An 18367-nucleotide genomic window follows, 5' to 3' on the forward strand; every position below is an offset into this window, starting at 1 on the left:
TTAGCGTCTGGTTTACGACATGCTTTTTTGGCCGTTAAATAATAACGCAAACACCAGTAAATGTACGAGCGCAAACCTTTGTAAATCACCTTGCGTGATTCCTTTAAATACTCTCCTCCCATACATTTTGCACCTGAAAAGGAAATTCCTACAGATACATATGCAATAAGATCAGCCGCAAAAATAACTCTGTCCATTAGCGCTAACTTATCACTGTAAATATCTTATCTTATGTTTATCTTTAGTAAATCCTGACAGTATAGTTTTTCAATGCCAAAAGAGGGTTTGCTCTGCACTGGGAAAAAAGTGTGTTGGATTTACATTATTTAAAGTTGCACTATGTAGTATATTTGCAGTAAAATATCCAAAAACCACTAGGACAGTGTTATATATTTTGTTCAGTTGAGTACCTACAATATCCCAAATGTTTCGAACTATTTGTAAATTGTGAGAAAATTGCTATTTTAACTAAGGACTGGGACGTTTCAACATAGCGTCGGAGGAAGTAGCCTGTCAATTGCGTCATATCTGCGTTACCCTCGGTGTCGTGTTTTATTTAGCAGGAGTGCTTTACTCTTAGCAGTGTGTACAGGTGAATGCACGGAGTAACGTCATAACATCATTTTCAACACACTTAAATGTATCTAATATGCTAAACAGAGCTGCATTATCTCATAATCATAACCAGAAGAGCGGAAATACTGCAGGCGCCCGGCGAATGTGTCCCGTCATAATAAAAGTCCCGGTGCTCACGAGGCGGGTATTTGTATAACAATCGCTCCAGCAGCTGTGCTCAGCTCTACAACGCTCGGCCCTGCTCTGCTTCAGACTAAAGTAACGTTAATAACCGCATGCATGAACATGATTTCTGCCCGAGTCCTATTTTCCACCGGCTGTGAGGTGAAAACCACATGTCCCAAGATGCTGCGCTCAAACTTTGCGTCATCAAACTACGCATTTGTTTTGAATAGGCGCCCTACAGTGGACGGAAAGTTGCATAGTGCACCTTTAATTGTGTACACTGGTCCCACATGAATCAATTGTGTTAAACAAACATAATTTGTTCATGTAAAGTCAACATGATGTCTCAAATTGAACATTATATGACTCCCTGTCATGATTTAGACATTCAATTTCATATATTCATTCATCCATATCAATTTCATATACTTTAATGTTACACAACTGAATTATAATACCGCACTAGCTAGTTGACAAACTTTTAGTTAGCAAAAGCAAACATTAACATCTTAAATGCTAAGCATTAAAAGCTCCTTTAGCAAAACTATTAGTTGTATTATTCCACAGCTTAAGCAAATGCTCCACTCTTTTCCACAATGGTGACCCACAATAATTTAAATTGTTCTAATAATTCCAATATAAAGCAGTAAAAAGCTTTTTTTTTCTCAGGGTTGCGCAAGCTGTTAGTAATTCTGACCAATCTGAAATTGCATACTTCCCTACTATAGTATGCATATTCACAGTACTCATAAAAGAGTGGGCAAAACGTACCCAGGTGACCTACATCGTCCAATGAGATTTTGGAGTGTGCATACAATGCACACTTTTCTATCCCATGAGAACACAGGAGAGGATTTGTTAATGGAAGTGAAGCTGATAGGTCACATGATAATGACAGCACGGCAGATGTACAGTTTGTCCGACTTACATTCATACTACACGCATTCCTACTATATAGAACTTGCTTTTTTAGCATATTAATTACTTATTCAAAATACCTACTCAAGAGAGTATGCGATTTTGGACGCAGTCTATGTTTTGGAGCAGGGTTGGAACTAAACACTGTAGAATTGTGGTAAGGAGTTTGGCAAATTCTCGTAGTTTATATTGCACATCATTGCCTCATTCCTCAAAGAGTCTGAAAATGGTGTGTTCGAAGAGTATGATTCTGTACGAAAGGTAATATTTGAAAAAGCATAACAGAGGCACTTTAATGCTGACTCAATAGGAAAATTGACAATTTGCTAAATATATAAACATCAGAAGTGTGCTGCTGCTGCTTCAGAATATAGCAGAATGCAGCTACACAAAATTAGTAGTGCTAAAACAGCAGGTTGGGGGTGAGACAATGATATCAGCTACATCTCTGTTTGAGCACATCATAAATTAACTGTTTGTGTTAACAGAGAAAGCAGTAAAGGAATCGGTTCCAAAAGGAATAAGTCATCAAATGGCATGAATATTCAAATGCATTTATTGTCGTAGATTATACTAAGAACTTTCAAAGACAAAAACAATTGAATGACACATTTGGTTGTGGATTGTTTGGCGAATGTCAAAGCAATCTTTACAAAAAGGCTGCTATTCAAAGATGAGGCACTGGCAATTTTATTGGATCTGACAGCAATACACAAGTGATCTTGCTCATTTCAGATGCAAAAAGTCTAACCAATTGTAGCGGAAATCCAATACACATTGTCTTAAAGGCACGGTATCAAAAACCTTCTGTTTACTAACGTTTTACTATGGGTAAATTAAACACGAAAACAAAAATGGAACAGGAATGGTTTGAGGAGCACAAAAACGAGTGTGAGGTGTTGACTTGGCCTCCAAATTCCCCAGATCTCAATCCAGTTGAACATCTGTTGGATGTGCTGATCAAACAAGGCTGGTCCATGGCGGCCACACCTCACAACTTACAAGAATTAAAGAATCTGCTGCTAACATCTTGGGGCCAGATACCACAGCACACCTTCAGGGGTCTAGTGGAGTCTATGCCTCGACGGGTCAGGGCTGTTTTGGTAGAAAAAGTGGGACCAAAACAATATTAGGAAGGTGGTGTTATGCCTGATTCCTGCTTGTTGTTGAAGATGAAGATTTTATTTCCTTTAACAGTATGTACAGAGAACAAATCTGATGAGTCAGAGCAGAGATGAATTGAAACGAAAGCCTCATAACACACTCTGTTAGTAGCATCAGAATGGGATTTGAAGGCCATTTTGTAGTTATTCTGGGCATCCAATATACCTGTGTGAAACATTGTGTGTATGGCGGTGTGTGTGTGTGTGTTGGTGCAAAAGCTGGTGCGACTCTGTGGGCGCCTTCCTGCACTGAGTCACATTATAGCTGACTCAGTGGTGTATAGAGGAGGTGGAAGAGAGCCAGATACAGCACCACCCTTTGGCTCTTTGTGCACAAACACACACACACACACACTTCACCAGCCAAGGCAAAAAGCTTATTTAACTCGCAGTGGACACAGGAAGGATGATGAGGGATGGAGAAAAAGATGGAGTAAATGAGCCTTGTTGATATCTCCAGGGTTTATCTTAAGAATATTCCAGATAATTCCAGAGCAAATGAGCTGGTCTTATGGTGTGTTGGGTTAATTGTGTTGCAGATTCCTAGATTTATGGTAATTTGGTTCAGTCTTGCTGTAAATTGTCTGTTAAAGTCATTAATATTCCTGATGAGATGTAGACTCAGCTCTGCTCTGTAATAATATAATTGTATTTACCGGTAAGAAGGTAGCTGTGGAGATAGGACTTCACACTTTATTAATGGGCGCCTCTTCAGTTAATATTTTACCCAAGTTCCCAAAATACACTCAGATCTGGGTGACAGTCGGAGCTGTTTGCGCAAATGGGAAGAGGAGTGAGAGTGTTCGTGCCTGGGTTCTGTGCCAGCACGCTTACAGTAATGGGTCTCGCTGACTGATTTGGTAATTATGTCCTGATATGTGTGGCTGCTTTATTTATGGTCACCATTATCAAGGACCTTGGTTCTCATTTATGAGCAAGATGGCTCTGACCTCAATCTCAGGTGCGGGTGTGCGGCCAACTGACAGCAACCAATCACTCTCAGATTGATTGTGGTGAGTTTCTACAACGTTTGACCCCTTTAGTATGACTCTTGACTGGGTTTTGGCTTTGTACAGGTAGGTAATTTGAAAAAAGCAAGTCTCGTGTCCAGTAAGTCTGGGAGCAAGTAGATGGACGGTAAGTGATCTGCTGTGTGTTACTATGTGATGGAGGACCAATGGCATATAAATGAATGCAACCATGACAAAGGTTAAAGACGTATGTGCTTTGTATTAATGTTGGTTTTATGATTTAAAAAAAGCTTATAAACCATTTTCAAGAAAGGTCTAAAAATGTCATGTGCTGCAAAAATTCATTTTGCTTAAATCTTGAACACACGAGTATCAATATCAATCTTTTTTTCAATCCAAGAAGCATTCTTTTTATCACTTTTTTTTAAATGTCATGAATTATTATTTAATAAATGTCATAAATATAAAGGTTTTGGCCAGTCGCACCGCATGGCATTTTACAACCTGAACTAACCTTGCCTTGTAATAAAAAGTTCAAGATATCTGATATTTTAAGAGACTTGATCTAGACACACAGTCATGAGGGTCTGCAGGGGTCCTCTCTATGATGTCATTTCCTTTTTTTCTTGCATGTTGGTCGGACCACATTACTGTTGATTTGTCAGAGTTGTTTCCCTCTCTAAGAAATAGTAGTAAAGGATTATGACAAACTAGTTTTTAAAAAATAAGGATTTAATGCAAATGTTCAAGTTTTTACTTTAATTCTGAAAATACATTTATCCTATTTCCTAATCATAACAGGTTTGAGCAATCCTTCATTGTATTTACAAATTGCATTTTAATGTATTTTTTTAAATAAATTAATAGATAGGGCATCATGTCATTAACCCCTATATTTGCTCATCTTTCCAGTTAAAGGAACACTCCACCGTTTTAGAAATAGGGCTTATTCAACTTCTTTCCTACATTTAGATATGTGGGTAATGCATTTTTGTCTCAGTGCATGCATGCATGCTAGCTTAGCTTAGCATAATGAATGGAATCATATGTTGCAAGGTAGCATGTCTCGAGTAGCAACAATATCTGCGTCCAAGTAGCAGTGCTTTGTCTGTGCTTCCCCATAATATAGTCAATATCTGCCTAGGAAATCACCTAGTCTTAATCTGAATCGCTATGTGTACTTGTTGTGAATATGCAGGCCACAAGAAGAAATTAGGTGGGGTTTTTTTGGATCACTTTTACTCGAGACATACTAGCTGGCAACATACCATTCATTATGCTAAGCTAAGCTAGCAGTGACCCTGCCAAACTAAAACAAGCATGCACTGAGAAAAAAATGCATTTGCCCACATATCTAAATGTAGGAAAGAAGTTGAATAAGCCCCATTTCTAAAAACGGTGGAGTGTTCCTTTAAACTTTTATATTGCACTACATTGCTTCGCTAGTTTGCTATTAACGCATCTGAACAACCTCTTTTAATTTAAAACTCTGGTCACCCTCCTGACTTACCTGTTTTGTGTTTCTCCTTGTTCTTACAGAGAGAGAAGAATACGTGGCCACCTTCAAGGGTTCAGAGTATTTCTGTTATGACTTGTCCCCGAACCCCATCCAGAGCAGTAGCGATGAGATTACGCTCTCCTTCAAGACCCTGCAGCGCAATGGACTGATGCTCCACACCGGAAAGTCCGCAGACTACGTCAACCTGGCGCTGAAGAATGGTGCCGTCTCGCTGGTCATCAACCTGGGCTCTGGGGCCTTCGAGGCCCTGGTGGAGCCCGTCAATGGGAAATTTAATGACAATGCCTGGCATGATGTGAAGGTTACCAGGAACCTTCGTCAGGTAACCGCGCAGAAAAGGCAAAGGTCGAGATTGGATACATTCAGATTCAGATTAGTGGCATCAAACTAACCCTCGGACTAGATTTAACCGTAAACACTTTAACCAAGACACGCACCCATTTAAAACAGTTTAGGTTTCCATATTGTGTGTTTGAAAGTTGCTACTAAAAGTCCACTACTAGAGAGGAAGTTCTAGGCTTTTGATGCACTTTTAGTGTTTTTAAATTAGCTCTAGCCTTCATTTACGTAGCGCAGAGCAGAGTTAATGTAAAAAAAGACGCTTCCGATATTGAAGCGTTCATGTAGCAGACATTAATTCAGCTTTTAGACATGAGTGAACGTACCCTTAACCCTGTTTCCCTTGACTAATATTTAAATTCAACGTCAGACGATACAGCATCCATATTTTAGTGTCACTGTTTGATAGCGCCACCTCTCACTACATTACATGAGTACGTCACCTGTCAACGCAGAACGTGTTTGAAGTGTCAAGACTCTGAAAAGATCGGAGACGTGTGGCACGAAGTTGAATAGGACAGGCAGTAAACATAAAAAGCTCAGTGGTGCGTTCTGTCACCAGTAAAGTTAGCGGAGTGCCAGGAATAGGAAGAGACAGTGTTTGGAACAGAGTAGACTAGATGCGTCCCAGAGGAACTCCACGGTGCAGATCTCGTCTGCTTCTCCTTTCCTTCTCTTCTTTTGCCCTTTTTAAATGTTTACTAACCTGCTTTTGGGGAAAGAAACTAACCTTTCATCCATGGAATGTGTCATTTACTAACCTGTTACCTCTTACTAACGTGCAACGCTGATGTACTAACCTTGGCAAGAGACCATCTTTTTTGATTAAGGAACGGTGTTCTGTTCACAGTTTTTTAATTTCCTTTCTCCCCCCTTTTCCACAAAGCACTCAGGCATTGGACACGCTATGGTAAACAAACTACATTGTTCGGTAGATATCATTCTAATTGTTTCTTAGTTTGGGTTTGCCGTGTGTCTATTTTCCTTTTTTTGAATCGTAGACATCAATACTAAACAAAAAAAGGGGGAAAATGCGGTTGGTACTCTTTACGCTTACTTCCCCTGCCCTGCCCAAATTCCCCTTTTCTTTTTCTTCTCATTAGTTCGGTTTCCTCAGCTCTTTCTGTCCCGTCCATCTTTTTGGTTTTGTTAGGTTATCTTGCATCTTTTCCTTCTTTGGGTTCTTTTGCATAAGGTTTTGCTCACCGATCGGTCTCGGCTGGCTGGCTCTGAGCCTTTTCATTGGTCCAGCTAGCTTTGAGGCCTGTTGTTCAGCATGGTGTGCATCCTGGCCACCCCGTGTACTAACACCTCTGCTCCATCAGTACATTTGAGGCTGGCATGGGTGGCCGGTCATCTCGTCTGTTGTAGTTTTTGCTTTCTTCATGTGAACACGCTTATGCATGCCGACACCTCTGCTGTGACTGGTCTCATGAGCTCCGTTGTATTTGTGTCCTTCTCCCTCCCCTTCTCTCTTTACTCATTCCTGTGCAATCTAATCTATGAAAAGAATTATACTCTCTAACCAACCATTGTTTGCATGTGGAGAGGGAGGGATAATGAAGCATGCATCCATTCAACCAGATCTGTGAGAGATGTGCCTCTAATTGCCTGTGCTTTCATTTCTAACCTCTTAGCACGCTGTGTTCTTTGTTTTACCTCATATAAATACATTGAAACTGCTGAAACTACTCACACCCACTGGATTCAAGCGATACTAACTCTCAGAAACACACATACTACTAACCATTTTTGTGTCTGCTGATTTACTTTTTGTGCTCTATTAGTGGCACCACTAACATTGATCATGGGCTAATGTGCCGCAGACTTCCTCAGCTCACCTAAGGCATACTAGAATTTAACACCAAAAACGTAAATCTAGAAGGACAAAAAAAAAAAAAATTAAACAATAAATAAATAAGAATTCCTGAAACAGACATGAAAATGGGTTCACATTAAATCAATAAAAAGAGAAAAGCAATAAATAAAAAAATAAAAAAAGAAGCATTAAAGACAAAAACAAAACCAAGCATCCAAATCCTTATGAGGGGGACCAAAGCCCTGTAACAGTATTCAAGTTATGTGTGAGTATAGCGTGTCCTTTCCCTGTGCTTTGTTGTCTAGGTTACAATATCCGTGGATGGAATTCTGACCACCACTGGATATACACAAGAGGACTACACCATGCTAGGCTCGGACGACTTTTTCTATGTCGGGGGTAGTCCCAGCACTGCGGATCTGCCCGGATCCCCTGTTAGCAACAACTTTATGGGCTGCCTGAAAGAGGTAAGCGCTCTGAAAATTGCTCCTTGAAAAAACGGAATTCCACCCAGAAATCTCCCAGTAACTGAATCACCTTCAAATGATAGTGTATTACATTTATTAATTAACTTTTTGAATGAGAGAACGATATGACCTTGCAATTAATCCACAAAGATGTATTCAAAATATGTTGAATTGGGGTATATTAAAATAGTTTCCTTTTATAGAAAAATCCTATCTATGTATATATAATGGGAAAAAAGATTCTGCTAATTTAGATCTCTCTGTCATTAAAAAGGTAGCGTTGACCTTTTTAGCGTTGTTGGCAGGGCGGCCAGAGCAAATGTTGATGTTCTCACTAGCGGCGTTGTGGACGCACAGTAAGGGGGTCGGATATATACAGTTTATACAGTATAAAAACGTCTATGAATGGTCCCCACAAAGATAGCGAACCAGACATTAGGGAATAATCGGTATCAGACAATTGTTTAAAAACTGCTGATTATCAGTGCCGATTTTATCCGGTCAATCAAAAGGGATCAGAAAAAGTGTCAGAATGCAGCTCATACTGCGTGTGAAGAAAATATCTCTTGTGTTAAATTTAAGGCTGTGGAAGTTAAAGGGGTGGCTGATTGCCCACAAGATTTTCACAAGATGTAAAATACGTCTTTGATGTTCACATACAGTATAGTATGTATGTATGTATGTATGTATGTATGTATGTATGTATGTGTGTATACACTCACCTAAACGATTATTAGGAACACCTGTTCAATTTCCTGGTGTGGTCCTGGTCAAGACAATCTCCTGAACTCCAAACTGAATTTCAGAATGGAAAAGAAAGGTGATTTAAGCAATTTTAAGCGTGGCATGGTTGTTGGTGCCAGACGGGCCGGTCTGAGTATTTCACAATCTGCTCAGTTACTGGGATTTTCACACACAACCATTTCTAGGGTTTAGAAAGAATGGTGTGAAAAGGGAAGAACACCCAGTATGCAGCAGGCCTGTGGGTAAAAAGGCCAAAATTGGACAGTTGAAGACTGGAAAAATGTTGCCTGGTCTGATAAGTCTTGATTTCTGTTGAAACATTCAGATGGTAGAGTCAGTATTTGGCGTAAACAGAATAAGAACATGGATCTATCGTGCCTTGTTACCACTGCATCACAAAGGACACATCTGATCCAGGTCACTCTCTTTTCAATCTGGTACCATCAGGCAGACTGTACAGATAAATTAAAACCAGGACAAACCTACTCAAAAATTCTCTAAAAGCTCTAAATTCCACCTAACAAATGTTACATTATGAATGTACACACAGGTATGCAATCAAATGTCTGCACATATCTGCACTTTACTGCACACATCTGTCATATTTGCATGGGTTACTTTGGTTAATTGTACAGTTTCTTATGTGTATGCACTTGCAAAATGAGAAAAAAAATGTGCTGTACATCTGTGGTAGTGTAATGGTGTGGGGGTTGTTTTCTTGGCACACTTTTGGCCCCTTAGTGCCAATTGGGCACCGTTTAAATGCCTCGGCCTACCTGAGCATTGTTTATGACCATGTCCATCACTTTATGACCACCATGTACCCATCATCTGATGGCTACTTCCAGCAGGATAATGCACCATGTCACAAAGCTCGAATCATTTTAAATTGGTTTCTTGAACATGAAAATGAGTTCACTGTACTAAAATGGCCCCCACAGTCACCAGATCTCAACCCAATAGAGCATCTTTGGGATGTGGTGGAACTGGAGCTTCGTGCCCTGGATGTGCATCCCACAAATCTCCATCAACTGCAAGATGCTATCCTATCAATATGGGCCAACATTTCTAAAGAATGCTTTCAGCACCTTGTTGAATCAATACCACATAGAATTAATACAGTTCTGAAGGCGAAAGGGGGTTAAACAGATTATTAGTATGGTGTTCCTATAATTCTTTAGGTGAGTGTGTGTGTGTGTGTGTGTGTGTGTGTGTGTGTGTGTGTGTGCGTGCGTGCGTGCGTGCGTGCGTGTGTCTGTGTCTGTGTCTGTGTCTGTGTCTGTGTGTGTGTGTGTGTGTGTGTGTGTGTGTGTGTGTGTGTGTGTGTCTGTGTGTGTCTGTGTGTGTCTATGTGTGTGGTTATGCAATGAAAGTCACCTTACGCCAATGCAGCTTTCACATGTCTGGTTTTATCATTTGTATGAGTTACTTTTTATACAATTGACTGACGTCAGCATTGTGCTGTTTCTGGCCTGTAATAACTCATAGCACGTCACATACACCAACAACTGAAGGAATTATTTATCAGGCGCCAAGGACTCAAGAGCCGAAACACAGCGACAGAGTTGAAATGCATTCTCTAATTAACATCGCTGATGAGGTTTCCTCACATCTGAAGACTGTTAATTTGAAAATAGGTCACAGATCGTCAACAGTGACAGAACTAACAAATAAACAAGAGTGCGACAAATTGGATAAATATGTAAATAATACTGTACATTTAAGCTTATGTGGAAATGAGAAGCCAGCCTAATGAAATATATTAGAATCATTCAGTTTCCAGCAATTTTGCTGGAACTGTGCGGCAGATCGCCAGTCCACTACCTCACATGCTCTTGACATGAGCTATCTGTGATCGTAAAACTCCTCAGAGGAAAACTGTGGAGAACATGTTGTCTCATCCATCAGCTTCCATCCTCCATGCTAGACTCGCATCCCTGTGGAACGGGATGTCCTCTGATACGCCAGCTGGTGAAGTAAAGAGCTGTTCTGACTGCCAGGAAGTCGGAAATGTGTTTGATGTTTTGAACAGAAATAAAATGCCAGCCATTTTGTTTTATATATAGTTGTTTTATGCATATTTAGTTAACTTCAGTGAAGGGAAGAGCAGTTAAATCGAGTTGATTGTGATTGAATTATGAAACAGGGAGACAGTGAAGCTCTTGGTTAACCTTAAGGTGCTATAGCTCATGGTGATTCATTCATTAACCTCTAGACCCACAATTAGTGACAAATGCTCACTGGCATTTACCTTGTTAGTCTATTTATCATGTCCAGTCTTACACAGTCTAGGTCAGTGGTTGGATTTTTTTCAGGAATAGATTTTACTTAAGTCACCACCTGACCACCAGCTGTTCATGGTTTCCATGTTATGAAACATGCAGAATTATTAACGTGACATTATTTGTTACATTTAATTTTATAGTTCATTTTTAATTAATTTATTAGTTATTTTTAAATACAGTATTTCTTTTCATGCTAATTTCCTCTTACTTGGATTGATTACATTTGCTGACAGTAAACACTCACTTAAATATGTTTAAACACTAATAATCTTTAAAACACCATCATTTAATCACACTGTAAAAATGTAACCTCTGGCAAATTAATATTTATGTTTTATACATTCTATTTCTGTGATGCTGTCATTTAGTATTTTAAACGATGGAATGTAGTTTTATCAATGTTTTATTTTTCATTTATTAAAAAAAAAAAAAAACATGATATATATTATACAATATAATTTGAATGGCTTTTTGGTTATTGATTGTAGCATGAAGATAATTATCTGCTTACTAGTATCAGCCAGAACTTTAATAGCTGTGAATTTTTACTTTTGTAAAAACATTACCATTTTACATGACTTATTTTCTTTTATTATTTGTATTCAGCATTGTCTTTCCTCAACTCTATGAGAACGGTCCTGCATCCAGTTTTCGGGAACCAGTAGTTTAAATGTAAATCATGGTTTTAGACAGAGACATCCAATAGACAGTAACACTAGTGCCTTTCTTAATGCAAATGTAACACTTTATACGCTCATAAATTCTTACTAGAGGCCCAAAGATGACAAAAGGTGTGATTTTGTTAAATATGTGGATGCACGGCGCATTGAAACAGTGCAGACTTTCCACTTTCCCCTCCCAGCCTCCAGCCTTCATTTCAAAACCAATCCACAAGCAATCAATCAATGTCAAAACATGAAAGTGCAGACTCGTGTAAGCTGTGGTCTGCTGCCGCGTGTAGGCGTTTGGTGTCTCTTGTCTGTGCTTTAGTGCTATCATTTCCACAGATTAGCAGCAGGCCTGAGGTCATTGGCCTGTGTTAACAAACACTCTAGTGCTTTGAACTCATGAACGGGAATTCATATTAAGAGGATTCTGAATGGATCATTCACAAGCTTCACTGGCATTAAAAGAACAACTATGCGTAGGTGGTACAGGGGACCTTTTAACATTTTCTTTTGTCGTTATTTTGTTTTGCAAAGGTCATATTTAATATTTTCACACAAGATGTGCATTATGAGTGTATGTGAGGTACATTTAGGACATTGTGTGTTTGTTACTGTGCGCGAGTAGTTATTTATGCCGAGGTTGATTTATTCAGACGTTTAGAGCAGAGTGCACAAGAAGCCCATTCATCATTAGTGCATTAGTTTTAATGCGCCCCTCCTCTCAGGGGCATTTGGTCAGTGCTTTTCAGGCTCCTGATGGTTCAGATCAGGTGGCACAGACAGATGTGTCGTCCTCCACCTGCTGTCCCTGCCCCTAACCTCTCATCTGTAATGCGCTCTTCTCCGGCGGCCATGTTGTGCAGTGTTTTATCACAGATCGCTTGTGTTTTTCCTCCCGTGTGAGTTTATGAAGCGGGGAGGAGGAGGGGGGTTCACTCCTGTGGCACGTTAATGGCTGGAAAGGCTCTTGTGCCTGCCTGTGATTGGCATTTCTGAAGCATCATCAATAAGCTTTTATTGCATCCGCATACCATTATCTCCTTCCTGGCAAGGGCTCAAATGAAATCGAAACTGAATTAAAAGAGGGTTATCGTGAACACTTCACAGTCTGGTGCTCGGGTTTATTTCACAGGGTTTTGGCCTTGTAGAGGATAGAGAGAAAGTGTTGTGCCCCACATTTTGAGAGGGCAGAAAATACTCTTGCTATTTGATGCTTTTCGATTGGAATAGTAAAATGACACCGGGAAGCTTGACATAATAAAATACAAGGGAAATATAGTTAAACGGATATGCACTTTTCAAGACAGTGAAAGTGTGAAAGATTCTTTGACAAAGACTTCACAAAAAAGACAACTTTAAGGTTTAGCCTCCTCAAAAATGTATTCCAAGTTTTTTTTCTTTAAATATGTAAATATTAGTGCTATTACAAAATAAAAGTTTGTGTTTAAATAATTTAGTGTGTGTACTGTGTATAATTGTTATGTATATATAAATACCCACAGATTTTATATATAAAATATTTATATTTATATCATATAAATTATATAAATTAGTGCTGTCAATCGATATATTTTTTTAACTAATTAAACACATTTTTCTGTAATTAATTTGCGATTGAAAACATCTGCATTTTTATTATTTTTACACTCTAAAAAATGCTGGGTTAAAAACAACCCAAGTTGGGTTGAAAATGCACCGACCCAACAATTGGGTTGTTTTAACCCAATGGTTGAGTTGTTCTTACCCAGCAATAGGGTTGTCTTAAGCAACATTTAACCCAACCACTGTGTTAAAACAACTCAACCACTGGGTTAAAACAACTCAACCATTGGGTTAAAACAACTCAATTGTTGGGTCGGTGCATTTTCAACCCAAGTTGGGTTGTTTTTAACCCAGCATTTTTTAGAGTGTATATTGTAATCATTTCACAGTTACTTTCCAAATTAATATAAAAACAACTTAAAGACTGTATATTTTAAATAGTTGTTGTAAAGGCATCTTTTTTATGAAGGCTAGTATCACTGATCTGGAGCTGATTGAGACACATCCAGGCGTGTTCTATTTTGTCTTGACCTGCTGGAATGGTTTAAAAGCATTTTGCATGAATTAGAGCGTGATCATATGCAACTAGTCTGCCGACCGATTCATGTGTTTTGTCGATTAATCGATAGCTACCGATGACTGGAGGAACGATCAGTTATCGGCAGAAAGCCATACCAATATTTTTTCCGTGTTGTGTCTGTTGCCGGAGCGGCTGCCGGGGCTGCTGGCATTATATGGCACGCATTGAAGCCTGTTTCTGCCACAAAATGGACTTTTTTTTCCTTCACAATTGCGAGTTGTAAAGTCACAATTCTGACTTTTTTTCTCACAATAGCGAGTTATGAAGTCACAATTCTGAGATATAAACTCACAATTGTGTGATATAATGTCACAATTCTGCCTTTATTTCTCAGTCAGAATTGTGACTTTATATCCACAATTGTGAAATCTCAGAATTCTGACGTTATAACTCGCAATAGTGAGAAAAAGAAATCAGAATTGTGACTTCATATCACAGAATTTTGACTTAGCCTATAACTCGCAAAAAAAAAAAAAAGAGTCAGATTTCTGGTTTTGTATCACACAATTGCATGTTTTTATCTCAGAATTCTGACTTTAAAACTCGCAATTGTGAGGAAAAAAAAGTCAGAACTATGACTTTATATCACGCCATTTTTAGATAAAAAGTAACAATTACTCTTTTAATTTGTTTTATTTAGTAGCGGAAACGGGTTTCCATAGGCACGACAGCGGCCTCTAGAGGCCAAATAACAACTATCACTGATGCCTCGTGTTGTTTATATTAACACGTGAGGCTGCTCGCTGCACAGAGAGCTTAATTTGACACATCAGATGTGCGTTTAAAACACAGACAGCGAAACGGTATGAATTCATAACACTTCACGTGTTGCCAAATCATTATAAAGTAATTAATTTGTTTACTAGATGTTGCATTAGGAGGGAAAGAACAGCAATCTGTATGTACATTGTCACCGAGACTGAGAGGACGCTAACATTAGCAAGATCTCAAGCAGTTAAAACAATGTAACGTTAACTAGTGAAGTGAGAATGCAAACTGTATCGTCATATAGCAGACACAATTGTAAGCATATCAGGGACGCATTCGATTTCGATACATATTTTGTTAGTTTGATTATATAGGCTAACTTAATTGTCGTGTTCTAAAAAAGCAGACAGTTTGGATTTATATGAAATTATAACACTTTACAATGATATTCCATTTGTAACATTAAGTAAGGTTAAAATCCTGTAGAAGTATTATTTATTGTTAGTTTTCTCTGTAACCTTACTTAATGCACTATTAACTAACTAATATTTGGATATTTGCATACGTTCCTAGGTATTAGCTAAATAAACATTTATTTATAATATTTTAAGGTTTAAATAATTTTCTATAGAATATTTTGTTATAACTATCGGTAATTAAAAAAAGAAGACATTAATATTTACTTTTTTTAACACATTTTCATGATTCAGTGCTGTTTTATATTTTATTTTTGATTTAATCCAGTATCCATTTTAAAAACTAACAGTTGATTAATTGGTTATGGGCAAATGTGGTCCAACCTTGTTATCGGTATCGTTAAAATCCACTATCAGTCTACCTCTAAATGTAACACAAGCCAAGGGATGACAAAAAATGGATGCCGCGTTAGTTGTGTTAAATATTTTCAACGCTTTAAACTCAAAAAATTAATTGCATCTATCAACACGCTTATATATATATATATATATATATATATATATATATATATATATATAAACACAACATTTTATTTTGGATGTGATTAATTATTTGACAAATCTGATAAATATATATATTTTTCTTATTTTTACTTATTGTGTCATGAGTTTAAATATCTGCACACATTCCAGAGGAGATTGATGGCTATTGGTTTCCATCAAAAATGGACATGAAATAGACAAAAGGGAGAAGCCATTCATAAATAACCAATCATTAACCTCTCAAGCTTTTAGTATGACTTTAGGATGTAGCAGACTTGTGGTTAATGAAACGGCTGAGAGAAAGACTTTCACATTTAGCCAAAATATTGATTATTGAGTTTTTGAAGGAAGAAGTTCATCAATACATAGAAGAGTACGTGCTAGATAGAATGCAGTTCTTTATTTTATTTTATTTTGTTTTATTTTATTATTTCTTTTAATGTACTTTTTGTTTTTATTTTTTATTAAAAATGCAAATACCACATATATATTACATATTACGTTATATTAATTAATTAATTAATTAATTAATTAAAATAATACTAGCAAGTTATATTTAACAACAGCTCTACTCAGAGGCGTTTGTTACCCTGGACCACAAAACCAGTCATAAGTTGCTATATAATCATAAGTTATATTTTTGGCAATAGGCAACAATACGTTGTATACGTCATTAGGATATTAATGTTCCATGACGATATTTGGTAAATTGCCTAACATAAATATATATATAAAAAATGTATTATTCTTAGTAATATGCATTGCTAAGGACAACTTATTTTTTTTGCTCCCTAAGATTCCAGTTTTTCAAATAGTTGTATCTCGGCCAACTATATCATCTCCTAACAAACCATGCATCAATGAAAAGCTTATTAGTTCACCTTTCAGATGATGTATATCTCAATTTGAAAAAATGTACCCTTATGACTGGTTTTGTCATCCAGGGTCACATTTGTAGGGTTTCTAGGCTTCTTGTGCACTTTTTAATAGTGGAATAGAGTTTAAGACTATTACATTTAAGTCTAAATGTGTCCATTATATTGTTTATATGATATACATGTCTATACATGTTTTTTTTTACGTTTTCGAAATCAGTTTAATAATTGAGAATTTTTTTATTTGTTATTTATACATAATTTAATTTATTATAAGTTGCAGTACCTTTATTTTGAAGTTTAGGATGTGATTTATACACCGTTTACGTTTAATACACAGTAACACTGGAAATCTGTTTTTCTTCTCTTTTCACATAAAGGTTGTTTACAAGAACAATGATGTAAGGCTCGAGCTATCTCGACTGGCCAAGCTAGGCGACCCCAAAATGAAGGTGAGCGGCGTGGTGGCCTTCAAATGTGAAAACGTGGCTACCCTAGATCCTGTCACCTTCGAGACACCCGAGTCATTCATTACCCTTGACAAGTGGTCTGCCAAAAAAGCCGGTTCCATCTCCTTCGACTTCCGTACCACTGAGCCCAACGGCCTGCTCCTCTTCAGCCACGGGAAACCCAAACCGCAGCAGCAGAAAGACCCCAAGAGCCCCAAAACCTTGAAGGTGGATTTCTTCGCCATAGAGATGCTGGACGGCCACCTATACCTCCTGCTGGACATGGGCTCGGGCACCACCAAAACCCGTGCCGTCAACAAAAAAGTCAACGACGGAGAGTGGTACCACGTGGACTTCCAGAGAGATGGAAGATCAGGTAGAATGTGGCTCTGTTTCTCAATCTTACAGCTGTTCCTTCTTTCTGCTGATGTATATTTGATACAGTCAATGTATGGTTAGATGTTGGCTGGTATTCAAGGTCTACGAAAATATTGACACAGCCGAGACAGCAGTGTTCTCTCACGCTCGCGTGAACACAGTCGTAACCGTGCCTTCCGGAGCGCACTGTCAGGCAGGCATTTGAATATGAACAGGACCCGCAGTCTTTCCTGTCTTCCTCCTCCTTTCGAGCTCTGTCTTCTCCACCGGAGTTGCTATGGAAACCAGATTTGGTTTCCCAAAGGAGAGAGCAAGCTCTGCCAAGCAAAGACATTCATCCCTAACTCTCCATCTATTCCCCTTTTTCTCGCACGTCAATGCTGTTTGCCTAGAGTCGAAAGAGCTGCCTTTGGTACCCGTTCGTTTTCCCGTTTCTGTGTAAAATTGGGAAAAGGCTCTATTGATCCGTGGTTATTGCGAATCTCTCATCTTCTCTTTCCGGATATAGAAATGCCAGTAACCTGACATGTACTGTGAGATTAAAGTTATAAGGAGAAAATTAAATAGCTTTTGAAGCAATTATGAAATCAGATTTTTAAAGCAAGAGCGTTATTTTTGTTTCATGCCAATAAAGTATTCAATTGGGATCGGATACGGTTCCGTTAAGAGAAAAAGTCTTTTTTTAATTGTGTTTTTCATCAAATTATCATTTTCATTCACAGGGCTCGGTTTGATCTTGTTCTCCTGGCTTTATCATTGCACAATCCACTAGCTGTCATTGTAAGTTCAGGCACATTTTGAAAGAGAGAATAAACCTTTTCTTAGTGGCATTTCATAGCAATCTGAAACACCATTGACAGATGGGGCCTTGCATTTCAGGCCTGCAGAATGAGCTGTGTCACTCTCCCGCCTGCGTGAATTGGCTGCCTACGCAAGCCGTTTGATCATATATGGGCAGCCGTCCTGGTTCAGGGTGCTCGCGTGTGTGGGCATGCTGGTGTTTTTGCGCGATGTATGCAAACTTAAAATTGTGCCTTTGCATATACATCTATTAATAAGAATGTACATGCAGACACGTACAGTATGTGCGTCAGGGCTGTTTTTATGCCTCCACAAAAAAAGTAAGATGAGAGAATAATCCACAATACTGAGATATTCTGAAATATGATATGAAGGATAGTGGATAAAGCACTTATTTTTCTAAAGTGACACTGTCCAGCAGTCAGCCAGGCCACAAATTGG

General features: G+C 38.3%; 1 protein-coding gene across 17 annotated transcripts in view; it reads left to right on the plus strand.

Moving 5' to 3' along the window:
• nrxn1a (neurexin 1a) overlaps window positions 1-18367 on the plus strand; it is a 212976-nt gene that overhangs the window by 72135 nt on the left and 122474 nt on the right. For 14 of the 17 annotated variants that reach the window (XM_067430710.1, XM_067430707.1, XM_067430708.1 and 11 more), the window contains 4 exons: window positions 5333-5634; window positions 6538-6561; window positions 7776-7937; window positions 16679-17123. In XM_067430710.1, the coding sequence (XP_067286811.1) occupies window positions 5333-5634; window positions 6538-6561; window positions 7776-7937; window positions 16679-17123 (933 nt within the window). Of the gene's footprint in view, window positions 1-3690; window positions 3836-5332; window positions 5635-6537; window positions 6562-7775; window positions 7938-16678; window positions 17124-18367 lie in introns of those variants that run through there. The other 3 variants (XM_067430715.1, XM_067430723.1, XM_067430724.1) reach the window with 2 other exon arrangements.

The sequence above is a fragment of the Pseudorasbora parva genome, chromosome 21 (genome assembly GCF_024679245.1).
Source record: "Pseudorasbora parva isolate DD20220531a chromosome 21, ASM2467924v1, whole genome shotgun sequence".
NCBI lineage: Eukaryota > Metazoa > Chordata > Actinopteri > Cypriniformes > Gobionidae > Pseudorasbora > Pseudorasbora parva.